The following is a 14679-nucleotide window of genomic DNA, read 5'->3' as shown; positions in this document are numbered from 1 at the left end:
TTTATGAATCTCTATCAAATAGTGATAATAATAGCTGTTCGAGAAAGATGAGCGTATCCTGCCCCACCTGACACAAACACATGCCAAGGCAAGACAATGATTTATCTGCATGTTATTCATATGACACCATCTCCAAAGTCATATTCAATCATCACGTGGACACTCTTTATATCCTTACTGTTGTGCAGAATATTACAATCATTTGGCTTAAATCACTACCCGGGGCGGTGCGGTAGCCTAGTGGTTAAAGCGTTCGCTCGTCACGCTGATGACCCAGGTTCGATTCCCGACATGGGTACGATGTGTGAAGCCCATTTCTGGGGTCCCCCGCCGTGATATTGCTGGAATATTGCTAAAAGCGGCGCAAAACCGGACTCACTCACTCACTCACTTAAATCACTACCCACTAAATCCATTCGACCGTACATTAACTTACTGCTATCTTCGGTCCTGCCCTTTACGTCGTAATACAGGAGCTACTCTGATCAGCGTGTGTGCGTGAGCGCGTGTGTATGTGTGTGTGTGAGCGCGTGTGTATGTGCGTGTGTGAGCGCGTATGTGTGTTATAGAAATTAGCACCAAGAAACTGAATAAGATATGATCAAAGTTCTCGCACAATACAACTTTTACATACTCACCGACAAAAGAAACGCGAATACCATACATGTTGTTTAATATATGAAGAAGTATTCATATCCAGGAGATATTAGATTGGTTCGACGCACAAACGAACATACTGGTATATCGTGTAAACTGACGCTCATGAACGCCATGTGCTCTCCGATAACACATATGACAAAACTGCTATGTTTAACATGATTACACACAACTCACATCGCTTATCAGTAATCTACGGTTATAACGAACTCAAATGGACCACTACTATTAGTTCGTTATAACCGTAGTTCGTTATAAGCATATCTCCAACATCTATCTATACAGAAAATGGCCGGGACCAAAAATTAAGTTCGTAATATCCGTTAGTTCGTTATAACCGTAGTTTGTTATAAGCATATCTCCAACATCTATCTATACAGAATATGGCCGGGACCAAAAATTAAGTTCGTAATATCCGTTAGTTCTTTATAACCGTAGTTTGTTATAAGCATATCTCCAACATCTATCTATACAGAAAATGGCCGGGACCAAAAATTAAGTTCGTAATATCCGTTAGTTCGTTATAAGCGTGTTCGTTATAAATGTATTTTACTGGACATTGAGCTTTGTATTTAGGATTTTATCAGATTTGATAATCCAGAATAGTGTGAGAGGGCATATGCACCGTTTCCAAGATGAACAAGTGTTCAATTCTTGAAGACTTGAGTACTGCTTTTGGTTTGGTTTGGATTTTTTAGCGCCGCACTCAACGATATTCCAGCTTTATAGGGTAAATAATCGACTCTAGACCAGACAATCCAATGATCGACATCATGAGCATCGCTCTACGCAATTGGAATACGATGACATGCATCAACCAATTCAGCGAGCCTAACATAACAACTTTAAGCATGTTATACGTGTTTCGGTACAAAAGTGATCGTGTAGCGCATATTGAATGGACGAAAGAACTGGCGGCCCGATACGTCCTGTGAACTATACATGAGATGAGGTGGGGTGGCGTTGAATTTAACGTCGCGTGCACAGTTATTGCACGTGCCTGTCTGTCTGTCTGTCTGTCTGTACTAGTCCGGACTATTATGTCGTTTTATAGATTTGGCCCATATTTCAGTTTAAACGTAATACCCTACTCAAACACAGTGTCCTGTTCCCGAGCCCGGCCCGAGCCGACCAGTCCTTGTTCTACCCGCCTCGGCTCTCCATGCATACGCTTTATCTACAAGACCATGGAGCCGGTCACGACGAACAAATATTTGACAACTATAAAACCCAATTCTGGTGAAGATACTGTATCAGCTTAATGTGTGGGGAAAGCCCGAAGTGATGCAGGTCTCGGACGTTTACCACTCTGGTAAAACCCCAGCAGGCGTATGGCGCTGACAAACCTAGACCCAAATTGGGGCGAACCGGGATTCGAACCCATAATCATAGGTTTCTGGCGCGCCCAAGGGAGGCAACTCTACACAGCGGATTGCTGCGCCTTAATCGACTTGGCCACCCGTGCCCCTCCATTGAACAGAGCACACAACATGGTCATAATTGAAATACATTTAATAAGATCGGAAATTAGCAGCTCCACCAAGTTTCCTTGTTGATTCCTCACAGGTCATAAAACTCTCACACTTGAAATTGTTTCGGACCATGGTCTTTCCCCGGACACAGTATTCTGGTTTGGTCTGGCACTGACCGCGACTACAGCCCACCTGCTTGTAGCCACAGTGATAGGCCTCGTACATCTTAGTGACCAGTCGACCCCAGCACCGATGACCAGTCATGATGCCCTTGAGGTCACTGCGGTACAGGCGGCATTCTCTGTAGTTGTTGGGTGGACACCGGATGTGACTGAGGTCAGAGATGAGGTCCTTCAGGCAGTCGCAGTGAGGGAGGTCACGTGTGGGGGTGTCGTGCCAGCACTTTGTGCAGAAGGTGTAGTCCATGCATATCCGGTCGAGCTCGTCCAGCGGAGGGGTGCAGTTCAGGGCTCTGGAACACATGCATTGGGAGGGTCACGTTTAGGTCTGTTGATAGATTCATTGGATAGGTCAATTTTAGGTCTGTTGATAGATGATTGGATGGTTCGCGTTAAGGTCTGTTGATAGATTCATTAGATAGGTCACGTTTAGGTCTGTTGATAGATTCATTGGATAGGTCAATTTTAGGTCTGTTGATAGATTCATTGGATAGGTCACGTTTAGGTCTGTTGATAGATGATTGGATGGTTCGCATTAAGGTATGTTGATTGATTCATTAGATAGGTCACGTTTAGGTCTGTTGATAGATGATTGGATGGTTCGCGTTAAGGTCTGTTGATAGATTCATTAGATAGGTCACGTTTAGGTCTGTTGATAGATTCATTAGATTGGTCACGTTTAGGTCATTTGATAGATTCATTAGATAGGTCACGTTTAGGTCATTTGATAGATTCATTGGATAGGTCATGTTTAGGTCTGTTGATAGATTCATTAGATAAGTCACGTTTAGGTCTGTTGATAGATTCATTGCATAGGTCACGTTTAGGTCTGTTGATAGATGATTGGAAGGTTCACGTTTAGGTCTGTTGATAGATGATTGGATGGTTCGCGTTAAGGTTTGTTGATAGATTCATTAGATAGGTCACGTTTAGGTCTGTTGATAGATTCTTTGGATGGGATACGTTTACGTTTGTTGAATAGATTCGTTGGATGGGGACACGTTCAGGTCTGTTGAATAAATTTACTTGATGGGTCACGTTTAGGTCTGTTGATAGATTCATTGGATGGGTCACGTTTAGGTATGTTGATAGATTCATTGCATGGGTCACGTTTAGGTCTGTTGATAGATGCATTGGATGGATCGCGTTTAGGTCTGTTGATAGATTCATTGGATGGATCACGTTTAGGTCTGTTTATAGATTTATTGTATGGGTCACGTTTAGGTCTGTTGATAGATTTATTGTATGGGTCACGTTTAGGTCTGTTGATAGATGCATTGAAAGTGTGAAGCTTAGATACATGGCACGACCGATGTTAGCTAAGGCTGATGGAGACCTGAGGTGACGTTCAATATGCTGCAAGGACAGGCCGTGCCTCATCGTTATGTATAGCCACATCAACCTAACATAGGAGAACTTTTATCGAGATATGTGCTCATGTATAGCACCCGGTTGTTATGGAAAAAAAACCATACCCGGAACCCTGCCTAATGTTGCCATGGAAACTACATGCACATATAACCATTCATTTATAGTCGGTAAGTCTCTGGAAGTCAGATTACCATGGATACACGCATGGACGGTACTCACGTGCATCGTTCATAGTGATTACATCCCCAGCAACAAGGGCTGAAGAGGCTGCCCTTCCATCGACCACCCCAGTTGCCATAGCTACTAGCCTCCCGCCTCTCTCTCAGGAGAGCATCAAGAGCAGGAGAGGTAGATTCTGAAGAAAGGAGAATAACTTCAACATACAGACGTTATCTCGAGATATAATATCTCGAAGGTACCGATATATCGAACTTGACTACATAAATACATTTAATGTAATTCAGTGTGCGTCGGTTATGCATTTTAAAACCAAACTAAACGGACATGCAACTATATCGTTTGTCCTTATTAAGATCACATTCCGTGAAGATTCCGGGGTAGAATAGGTCTTCAGCAACCCATACTTGCCGTAAAAGGCGACTATGCTTGTCGTAAAAGGCGACTATGCTTGTCGTAAGAGGCGACTAACGGGATCCTGTGGTCAGGCTCGCTGACTTGGTTGATACATGTTATCGCTCCCAATTGCGTGCATCGATGCTCATGATGTCAATCACTGGATTGTCTGGTCCAGACTCGATTATTTTACAGACCGCCGTCATATAGCTTGAATATTGCTGAGTGTGGCGTTAAATAAACAAGTGGTAAACGTCTGAGACCTGCATCACTTCGGGCTTTCCTCCCACATTTAGCTGACACGCCGTGATATAACTGGAATACTGTTAAAAGAGGCGTTAAACCCAATTCACTCACTCACCCGACCCCCATGAAGACCGGGCTAGAAGTGGTCTTCAACAACCCAACCCATGCATGTTGTCATAGGCGACTAACGGGATCGGGTGGTCAGGCCGCTGAGATTTGGTTGATGCATGTCAGCGTATCCCAATTGCGTAGATAATGTCATGATATCAATCACTTGATTATCTGGTCCAGACTCCATTATTTACAGACCGTCGTCATACAACTGGAATATTTCTGAGTGCGGGGCTCAACAACAAACAAAACAACAACACATTGAGACTCTGCCAAGTAGCCCGAGGCGACCAACCTAAGGACCTCGTGACGAACACGCACCTGTCATAGGTGCTGTTCACAGCACAGATTTAAGGCTGTTTCTCAAGTGTATAAATTATCAGGCTTGTCTACATCAGGTTATTTATGAACACACAAAGCGTCTGACACCAACTTCATCGAAATCTCCAGACATGGCTTATGAGGTAATATTGATTGAATGACGGGTATATTTGTTGTCAATTTCATATTTTGATGTCGGTGGATACACTGGGTCATTTTTAATATTTTAGTGTTTTTTCCAGGTTTTTTAAAAAAGTATTTTACCTTCTTGCTGATAAAGTTCCTTTGGTATCAGGTCACATGACTTGTAAACAAGTTTAAGTGGCTTGCAGGTCCGCTCGAAAGAATTTTCAATCGTCACATCCGGGCTCTTTACCAGCACCCCTTCCTTGGGGAAGAAGAACGTGAAATAGGAGCATTAAACATGTGGCGAGGCTATTGTCCTGGAACAGCCAGACAGATAAGCTTGGTTTCGTCTCATTAATTGGTATAATAAGTATATATATATTATATAAACAACTTACATACAGGGGTGTGTTAGACGGCATGGGTGGTGGTCGATGGGGTGTTACGGTTTTGGGGAACGGATGGCGAATTCGCCTATATTACGGTTATTGATGGAGTTAATTACATGTAAGTATGTATGTATGTATGTATGTATGTATGTGTGTGTGTGTGTGTGTGTGTGTGTGTGTGTGTGTGTGTGTGTGTGTGTGTGTGTGTGTGTGTGTGTGTGTGTGTGTGTGTGTGTGTGTGTGTGTGTGTGTATGTATGTATGTATGTATGTTATGACGTCTCAGCATGTATGTATGTATGTATGTATGTATGTATGTATGTATGTATGTATGTATGTATGTATGTATGTATGTATGTATGTATGTATGTATGTATGTATGTATGTATGTATGTATGTATGTATGTTATGACGTCTCAGCATGTCTGGAGAGCGAGATATCCCTCCACTTACCACTAAGGACGACGACGGGACGAAGTCGGTGTCGGTCATGTTGGAGTCTTCACATTGGATGACGCGTCGAGGACGACCCTCCTCGGGCTTGGAGGTGATGAGCAACATTTCCCGGCCCTGGAGGAGACAAACACGTGACAGGTGACGTCATAGGTAACACGTGGTGACAAGGGGGCACGCTGTCATTGTTAATGTGGAGGGATCGTGTCTACTATTCGAGTCACGATGTTTCCTTTCTTAAGACGATGCAGCCCCGCGAGGATTCCGCAGAGGTCTCCATCTTCCCCTGTCGCGTCTCATCCGATGAAAGGGGATCGGATGGTCCGATTCGATTACTTCCGGGTCATCATGACCCGAAATAGTGAATCGTTATCAAAACAATGTCAATACAGTGAGTAAGTATGGTTTTACGCTGCTTCTAATAATATGCGAGCAATATCACGACGGGGGACACCAGAAATGGGCTTCACACATTTTACCATGTGGGGAATCGAACACGAGTCTTTGGCCAGACTGGCGAACGCTTATACCAATAGGCTACAGCACCGCCCCCAATGTCAATACTATTCTCAGCATTTTTGAGTAAATGTCGGTGTTACCTTTAGAGATTGAATACTCACGACCAAGAACACCTGGACATGATTTGGTTGGTTGGTTTGTTGTTTAACGCCGCACTCAGCAATATATTCCAGCTATATGACGGCGGTCTGGACCAGACAATCGAGTGATTAATATCATAAGAATCGATCCACGCAATTTGGATGGATGACATGCATCAACCAAGTCAGCGAGCCTGACCACCCGATCCCGTGGGTCGCCTCTTACGACAAGCATAGTCGCCTGTTATGGCAAGCATGGGTTGCTGAAGATCAATTCTACCCCGGATCTTCATGGGTCCCCTGTACATGGAAGAGTTTGACTGCTATGTATAGACTTAAAGGGCGGAAATTAGAGCAGAGTGAGTATTGTTACACCGCTTTTAGCTTCAAGCAATATCACGGCGGGGACATAAGAAATGGGCTTCACATATTGTACCCATGTCAATCGATCACGGGTCTTCGGCGTCACGAAGGAAAGAAATTATAGCTGACTGCAATCTCATTAAAATCAGACCTTAGTTCTCGCTAACGCTAAACAAAGATCTGAAGACATCCCATTAGGGGGTCATGTCAGAACGACCTTTCATCCGACCAATGAGAGCGTCGCTTACCAGATCATGAAAATGACAGTCGGAATGTGATTTCTAATCATACAACCTGGAAAACTTTAACACGGGGTATTCCGGACGATAGTTACAGGTTTAACGACTGAATTCATACAATCTAGACCATCGCTTAGCCATTCCAGAATGTTCTTTCGTCTAGGTTCCTACTGATTGGTCATGCTATTGGTTGGTCAAAGTTCGCGCAACGTCGGTCTGACGTGACCCGTAATGAGATGTCCTCAGATCCTTGTTTAGCGGTAGCGAGAATCAAGGTCTGATTTTAATGAGGTGAGGTGAAATTGGGTTTAACGTCGCGTCCAAGATTATTGCACTTATATAGCGACGTGCATGCACGTGTGTGTGTGTGTGTGTGTGTGGCTGTGTGTGTGTGTGGCTGCTTGTACTAGTCCGGACTGATGCCGATTTATAGTGCTAGCTCACTGAGATACCATGCCGCAGTTTAACATGAATGCCCCACTCAGACACCGTATACTGACTCCGAGCCGACCAGTCCTTGTTTTAGCCCCTTAATGTCGAACGCCAGACAGGGTAACAACAAGTACCATCTTTTAACGTCTTTTGGTATGACGCGGCCGGGCATCGAACCCCGGACCTTCCGCTCTCCGGGCGGACGCTCTACCACTAGACCACGGAGGCGGCGATTTTAATGAGATTGAGGTGACTGCGATATATAGTTCATTTAACTAAATCATTCTATTCTCGTCAGCATGTCTCCATAGTAGCAGTAGGTGTTTAAAAACACGGAAATCTATATCTTAATGTGACTGTAATGTGACAGACGCCAGAAACAGATCCATCCCCGTCACATCAAAGATACGTGCATCATATACTGTCACTACGATGGGGGCTCACTTCGATCCGAAAACGGGAAAGCCCTATGTATTATACAATAAGTGTACTTGCTGTCGACAAACAGTGACACTTCTGGTATCTTTATCTTGGTACCATTCGCTCAGTCTTAAGATTGTTATGTTAGTCTGGATGTGACAACGCTTTAATATCTGGGCTACCCATAGCAACACAATATAGAATGTCATAAAATAAGGGATATATTGTTTATACATACATACATACATACAATGAAACTTTTTGGCAATGACTTCACTACCATAGAGGCAATGTATTATTTTTTAAAGGCTATTTTTAAAGCACAAAAACAACTTCGTCAGTGATCGTGTTCCAAGCTAGTATGAATGTCCTTTATCAAAGGGAAGCTACTCTAATCTATGAGACGTCACGTTTGTTTAGGACCTACCCAGTCATATTACATAGTCATCATGTCACGAAATGCCGTCGTATATCCCACACAGTGACAACATGAACAAAGTAAAGTTTCGGGCGTGTGTCGGCCACATCCATCTAGTTGCAGTTCAGGAAAAGACCCTGAAGTCATTGAGGTCTACAAGCACAGGTATTGGAACTGGTATGCCTACCGTCCTCGCTAAGTTCCTTCGTTGATATCTCCAGTGTTGCCTGCACTTGTATAAGACATCAGTGGTGCCTCAACTAGACGCTCTTTTTCGGTATCTAAGACTTTTAATTTTATGATGATAACAATAATCCCGATCCTTTGTCTGGATTTGAAAGCCGACTGACAAAGGCGACGCCATGTTTGTAAACACTGAAAAGACATTGTCATACCTACCTGACCTTTTTATGTGCATATGTATCCGTAAATGACGCCCCCACCCCCACCCCACCCCACCCCACCCACCAACCAACCCCCCGAAGTTGTTTGTATCCGTGGTCTTTATTCTGCACCGAGAAGCCTACCCATTTTGTGATAAATCGATTTATCCATTGTCTTGGACAAGCAGAGTGCCGATACTAGACGATAGCGTCGAAAATCGTTCTGCCTGGACGCTACACAAATATCGCTTTAAAACCAATGACATTTTTTTATTATTAATTTGTTTCATTTTATTATAGTTTACTACATATATATATTTACCTTTGTTTGTATTTCTATTTTTCTTATTGAATTCCATTTTATCTCACTCTATTGCTGTGTGTCAACTTATTTCATTATTCACCTGTTTGTCTGTTTTATTATCATATGTTCCACACCGTCCCAAGCTCGATCAGGTTCAACCAAAGCCTGGACCGTTTCGCAATCACCAATATGCATCAGAATGAATTATGTTCTTTGAAAGTATAAAAAGGTTAACAAAAATCTATAGCCAACAAAATTGTTGAAGCTTCACACACACACACACACACACACACACACACACACACACACACACACACACACACACACACACACACACACACACAAACACACACACACACGCACGCACGCACGCACGCACGCACGCAAACACGCACGCGCACGCACGCACGCATTACCTCTTGGTATTTCTTGAGGACGAAAATGTCGTAATGAGGGTGTGCCACTTTTATCGTCTGTTCTTGTGTGACGTCATTGATATACAGGTCCTCATGCGCATGTCCATCAGCAGCCAGGAAGTCGAGTTTACCGACTGAAGCCTTGTCGGATGCGTCAAGTATGTCGTAACCGACGAAAGCATCTTCCTGTGAAAGACAATTCAGAACAGTATTACAAATTAATAGTGAGTGGGTTTAACGCCGCTTTTAACAGTATTCCAGTTATATCACGGCGTGTCAGCTTCATGTGGGACGAAAGCCCGAAGTGATGCAGGTCTCAGACGTTTACCACTTCGGTGAAACTCACGAGCACGGGTATGGTGCTGACAAACCTAGAAACATAACAAGGGCGGACCGGGATTCGAACCTACAATCATAGGTTTCTGGCGTGCCCTAACTCTGCACAGCGAATCGCGGCGCCTTAGATGACTTGGCTACCCGTGCCCCCTACAAATTAACAAATTTAAAAGTTGTGGCATTCTTTGACAAAGCCAAATCATGGTTCAAATTACTAAACCCTTTTTCAAGTTTTCAAGGAACTGGGTAACGTAAATCGTTATTCCTATCCTGCAAGAAGAACTTTTTCCAAACATTTACAGAAAAAAATGTTTGTACTCTTAACCTACTATTTTATCAACATGTGCATGAAAGAAAAGATATCAATAAAATATATTAATAATTAAATCAGTCAGTATGTACTGTAGGTATATAAGTTAACTAGGTCAGGGCCTGGGCCAAAGACTCGTTAGTGTTACATATGGTTTAATATAACCTCTTAAACAAATTCCAAACGAATTATGACGTTGTGACGCAGTATACTCACATTGGTGTAATCAATTTGCCTCGCAACAGCTGAGACCAAGGTGGCTTCTGTGTGGGAGGTTAAAGCGTTAGATCGTCACTCCGCAGATGTATGTTCGATTCCTCATATGAGACCAATGTGTGACGCCCATTGGCGCATTTATATGACTGGATTTTGATTGAACCCGCTTACAGCTTGCGTTGTCCACCGTCTCAAAATGTTAACAGAACCTTTCACTGAAGTGGTAAACGTCTGAGACCTGCATCACTTCGGGCTTTCCTCCCACATTAAGTTGACACGCCGTGATATAATTGGTATACTGTTAAAAGCGGCGCTAAGCCCAACGCACTCACTCACTTAATCACAAATATAAACAAGAAATTTTTTCGGTGGCAAACTCTTTACATGTACAATAAAATAACTTCCGCAAAATATTTAATCAACATTAATAGGTTTAAGCAATTTGATCAGTTTTGTTTCCTGTTTTACATCCTAAACCATGTTTTAGACTGCAATGCAAATTCCCCCCATACATACTAAATTTGATAAATGATATATTTCCACAGAATATGAGCGCAGTAGCTATATGGGCCAAAACTAGGCCAAACCGCATTCAGCTGTCTCCTTCTTATGAATGCGGTGAACTTTCAAATAAATGTCATGCATTTTACGGTTTAAATGGAAGTATAACTGACCAACTAACAACTTATCGAGACATTTCAGAACTAGTCGACCAAATACATGTATTTTATAAACAATTGTTTAAAAAGATACAAATGCATGTGATATAAATTCAATTACCCGTCATCCCGAAAGCTTTCTCATAAATAAATGCACCCCTCCCCTCCCCCCCCCCCCCCCCATTATTTGGGTTAACTTCCAAACAAATGGCATAGATTACAAAGTTTTAATTCAAGTAAAGTTAACAAGTGGCAGAAAGTCGAGAAGTACAACACCAAATGTGACATGTTATAAGTAATTGTTTAAAAATAATAGAGATGTATGTTCTTTCTATCCAATTACCCAGAAAGCCATATTTCAATTGCCATCAAGTCACATAGACTTTCCAGAAAACTATTACAAATAAAGTCATGTCTACACCACAAAAGGTTGCTTGGACGATAAAAATAATAACAAACTGCTGTGCTGATGTTAATTTGGAGAGCAACTTTACTTCAGAAACAAACTCCTCCATTTGTTTTCATAAGACACAGAGGACCAATGCATGCTATGTTTAGTGTCGTCCAATCGCAGCCTCCGACACATCTGAGCGTATGTCTATCTGGACAGAAACCTAGTCAAGCCTTCGAAATCGTCCAGCCCCTGCTCTTGAAGGTAGACAGAACCCAGTCACATGTCACGCTTACAATACACCCAGGCGCCACTCGCCACAACAATAAATCCGTTAAACTAAGCAATCACTACCTATTAGTATCCTAAATGACATAGTCATGACAATCAAAATAAATCAGATCATCACGCGCTGCATCAGTCAACATGTGAGACATAATCCAAAAGTCAGGAGCATATGACAGATGCAATCTGTCAAGCCTTAGATAGGGGTATATCATGATTATTGTGACTCCAGTTTGTAGATTCGTGTCAATAATCCCTGTCCACATCGTTCATCAGTCGCTGCTGGTGTTACACAAAGAACCTCATCAAATCACGTCTTCATCCAGTAAGAAAACAATGTATTTATAGAAATACCTGATTTCATAAACACCATTAATCTTTCTGTGGCTTATGATCTGACATATCATGTTCAATCTGTTGTATCTATTTTTATGTTCTCTCTTGTCCTTGTCATTGACAAGTAATGTAATGTTTTAGTATGTACTACTCTCAAAATAATTAGGGGAAATAAAGAGCATTCCCACCGGCAGAGGGAACACTGGGTGTCATCACTGATTTTCAGTGATCCATTCATATAATTTTCATCACTCTTTTGCTTTTTTTATCCATTCATATAATTTTCATCACTCTTTTGCCTTTTTGATCCATTCATATAATTTTCATCACTCTTTTGCCTTTTTGATCCATTCATATAATTTTCATCACTCTTTTGCCTTTTTGATCCATTCATATAACTTTCATCACTCTTTTGCCTTTTTGATGCATTCATATAATTTTCATCACTCTTTTGCCTTTTTTATCCATTCATATAATTTTCATCACTCTTTTGCCTTTTTGATCCATTCATATAATTTTCATCACTCTTTTACCTTTTTGATCCATTCATATAATTTTCATCACTCTTTTGCCTTTTTGATGCATTCATATAATTTTCATCACTCTTTTGCCTTTTTTATCCATTCATATAATTGTCATCACTCTTTTGCCTTTTTGATCCATTCATATAATTTTCATCACTCTTTTGCCTTTTTGATCCATTCATATAACTTTCATCACTCTTTTGCCTTTTTGATGCATTCATATAATTTTCATCACTCTTTTGCCTTTTTGATCCATTCATATAATTTTCATCACTCTTTTGCCTTTTTGATCCATTCATATAATTTTCATCACTCTTTTGCCTTTTTGATCCATTCATATAACTTTCATCACTCTTTTGCCTTTTTGATGCATTCATATAATTTTCATCACTCTTTTGCCTTTTTTATCCATTCATATAATTTTCATCACTCTTTTACCTTTTTGTTCCATTCATATAATTTTCATCACTCTTTTACCTTTTTGATCCATTCATATAATTTTCATCACTCTTTTGCCTTTTTGATGCATTCATATAATTTTCAACACTCTTTTGCCTTTTATGTCCAATGGAATCTGTTTCTGTAGATAATGGAGACAGATAATTCTCTGACTCTTTGAAACAGTATTTCACTTTTCGAGAGACGTTTCGTCAAAAGATTAACTTCATTGCAAATCTAGTTGTCAACGTTGTCCTGCTTGACAACGGCATAAGGATCTATACCGAAACGTCGCCTTTACAGTATTAAAGAAGTTACTATCCATAAATTGTGCCTACTTTGTCATCCGTCAACTTAGTAATGCCAATCAAACAATTCAAGTACTCATTCACATATTATATTAACACAGCATCGGTCAACACAAATACTATTCAAAACGGCACCTACGAAAACTAGGCTGGGCAAATGGCAAGTTTGATTTAAGTCGTGTAAACACATGTGTTTATTAGGGTAGAATGGTCGTGTGTAACTATCCTTCATTTCAACGTGTGTGCTTTAACGATTCTCAATGCTGACTGTTATTTAATAATGAATAACAAGTACATTTCCTTGGTGTCAAATTCCATATACTCAGTGAATACTTATACTGCTACATTGATAACATGAGAAAAAATAGCTACATACAATGTTGATACGGTCCATAGAAGATGGAGTTGATGTATGTAAGTTTATCAACATGTAGAAGCATAGACTTTTTGAACAAATGTGGCTTCAGCCCAGTCTACAGTAGTGTAGTTCGAGCGGCAGTGGATTCCATAGTTCAGAACTATTATATTGGAACGATATGTAGTCTAAAGTGTGAAAACATTTTTTGAAAATAAACATTTGTTTCTTCTTCGGCTTATCTTTAAATATACGTAATTAAAGCCAATAAAATATAACGTCATTTTTTCTCAATTTAAATTATCTAATTCAAGATATAGAGTCTATTTGGATGTTATTTTCTTTATGGATGTCGTGTCGGGTAAATACATTCTAAAATGCTCTCGCTCTCTCACACACTCTCTTTCCCCTTTCGCTGGGCAAACGAGCACATTCTACCAATTAGCAGTTTGTTTTTTCTGTATGTGGTGACATTGATATAGTTTGTTTTTTTAATTCACACCTGCGTAATACCATGTCATCAACCTCAACCTTTCTTTTCTTTCTACCCCTGCTCATACACTTCACCTACCTCCCAGACATTCTTCGTGTGCAGTATGGACGCCGTCAGCACGACTACAGCAGCAACGGATGCAGCAGCAAGGATCCCAGCAGCAAACAACAGTACCTTCTTTGTACCCGGCTTCGACCTAACGTCATCGCCGTCGGTGAGGACTTGCTTTCCGGAATCTGTCCCTGATGTCATTCCGTACTGTTGTCTCACGAACTGATCCACAGAATGGTTGAAGTGACTTCGCGGTAGCCGACCGTAGTTCACCTGGATGACACCTAGTCCCGGTACAGTCTATGGAGCTTTTTTGTGAGATACCCCCAGGCATTTACATCAATTGGTTACCATGGCGACCGAGTATCATGGCTTACGTACCTTATCGTCAAACGCCTATTTATACAATTAAGCAAGACGCTCTTTCATCACTGCCTCAGCACACCTTGGCTTAAACAACGTTCACTTAACATGTGGGGCAATATTGTGGGCAAGTCATTATTTGA

The 14679-nt window shown here is 41.3% G+C and overlaps 1 protein-coding gene across 1 annotated transcript; it reads right to left on the bottom strand.

Moving 5' to 3' along the window:
* Positions 1-2168: 2168 nt before the first annotated feature.
* LOC139455427 (uncharacterized) lies at positions 2169-14374 on the bottom strand. The gene is made up of 6 exons (XM_071236981.1): positions 14201-14374; positions 9472-9657; positions 5898-6014; positions 5195-5318; positions 3899-4034; positions 2169-2601 (listed from the first exon to the last, which is right to left on the bottom strand). Exons 1-6 carry the CDS (start codon positions 14372-14374, stop codon positions 2169-2171), a joined length of 1170 nt encoding a protein of 389 aa, XP_071093082.1.
* Between the last annotated feature and the right edge of the window lie 305 nt (positions 14375-14679).

Source organism: Haliotis cracherodii, unplaced genomic scaffold, assembly GCF_022045235.1.
Source record: "Haliotis cracherodii isolate W230 unplaced genomic scaffold, xgHalCrac1.p SCAF_11, whole genome shotgun sequence".
In the NCBI taxonomy this organism is placed as follows: Eukaryota; Metazoa; Mollusca; class Gastropoda; order Lepetellida; family Haliotidae; genus Haliotis; species Haliotis cracherodii.
This window is presented reverse-complemented; position numbering and strand designations above follow the sequence as displayed.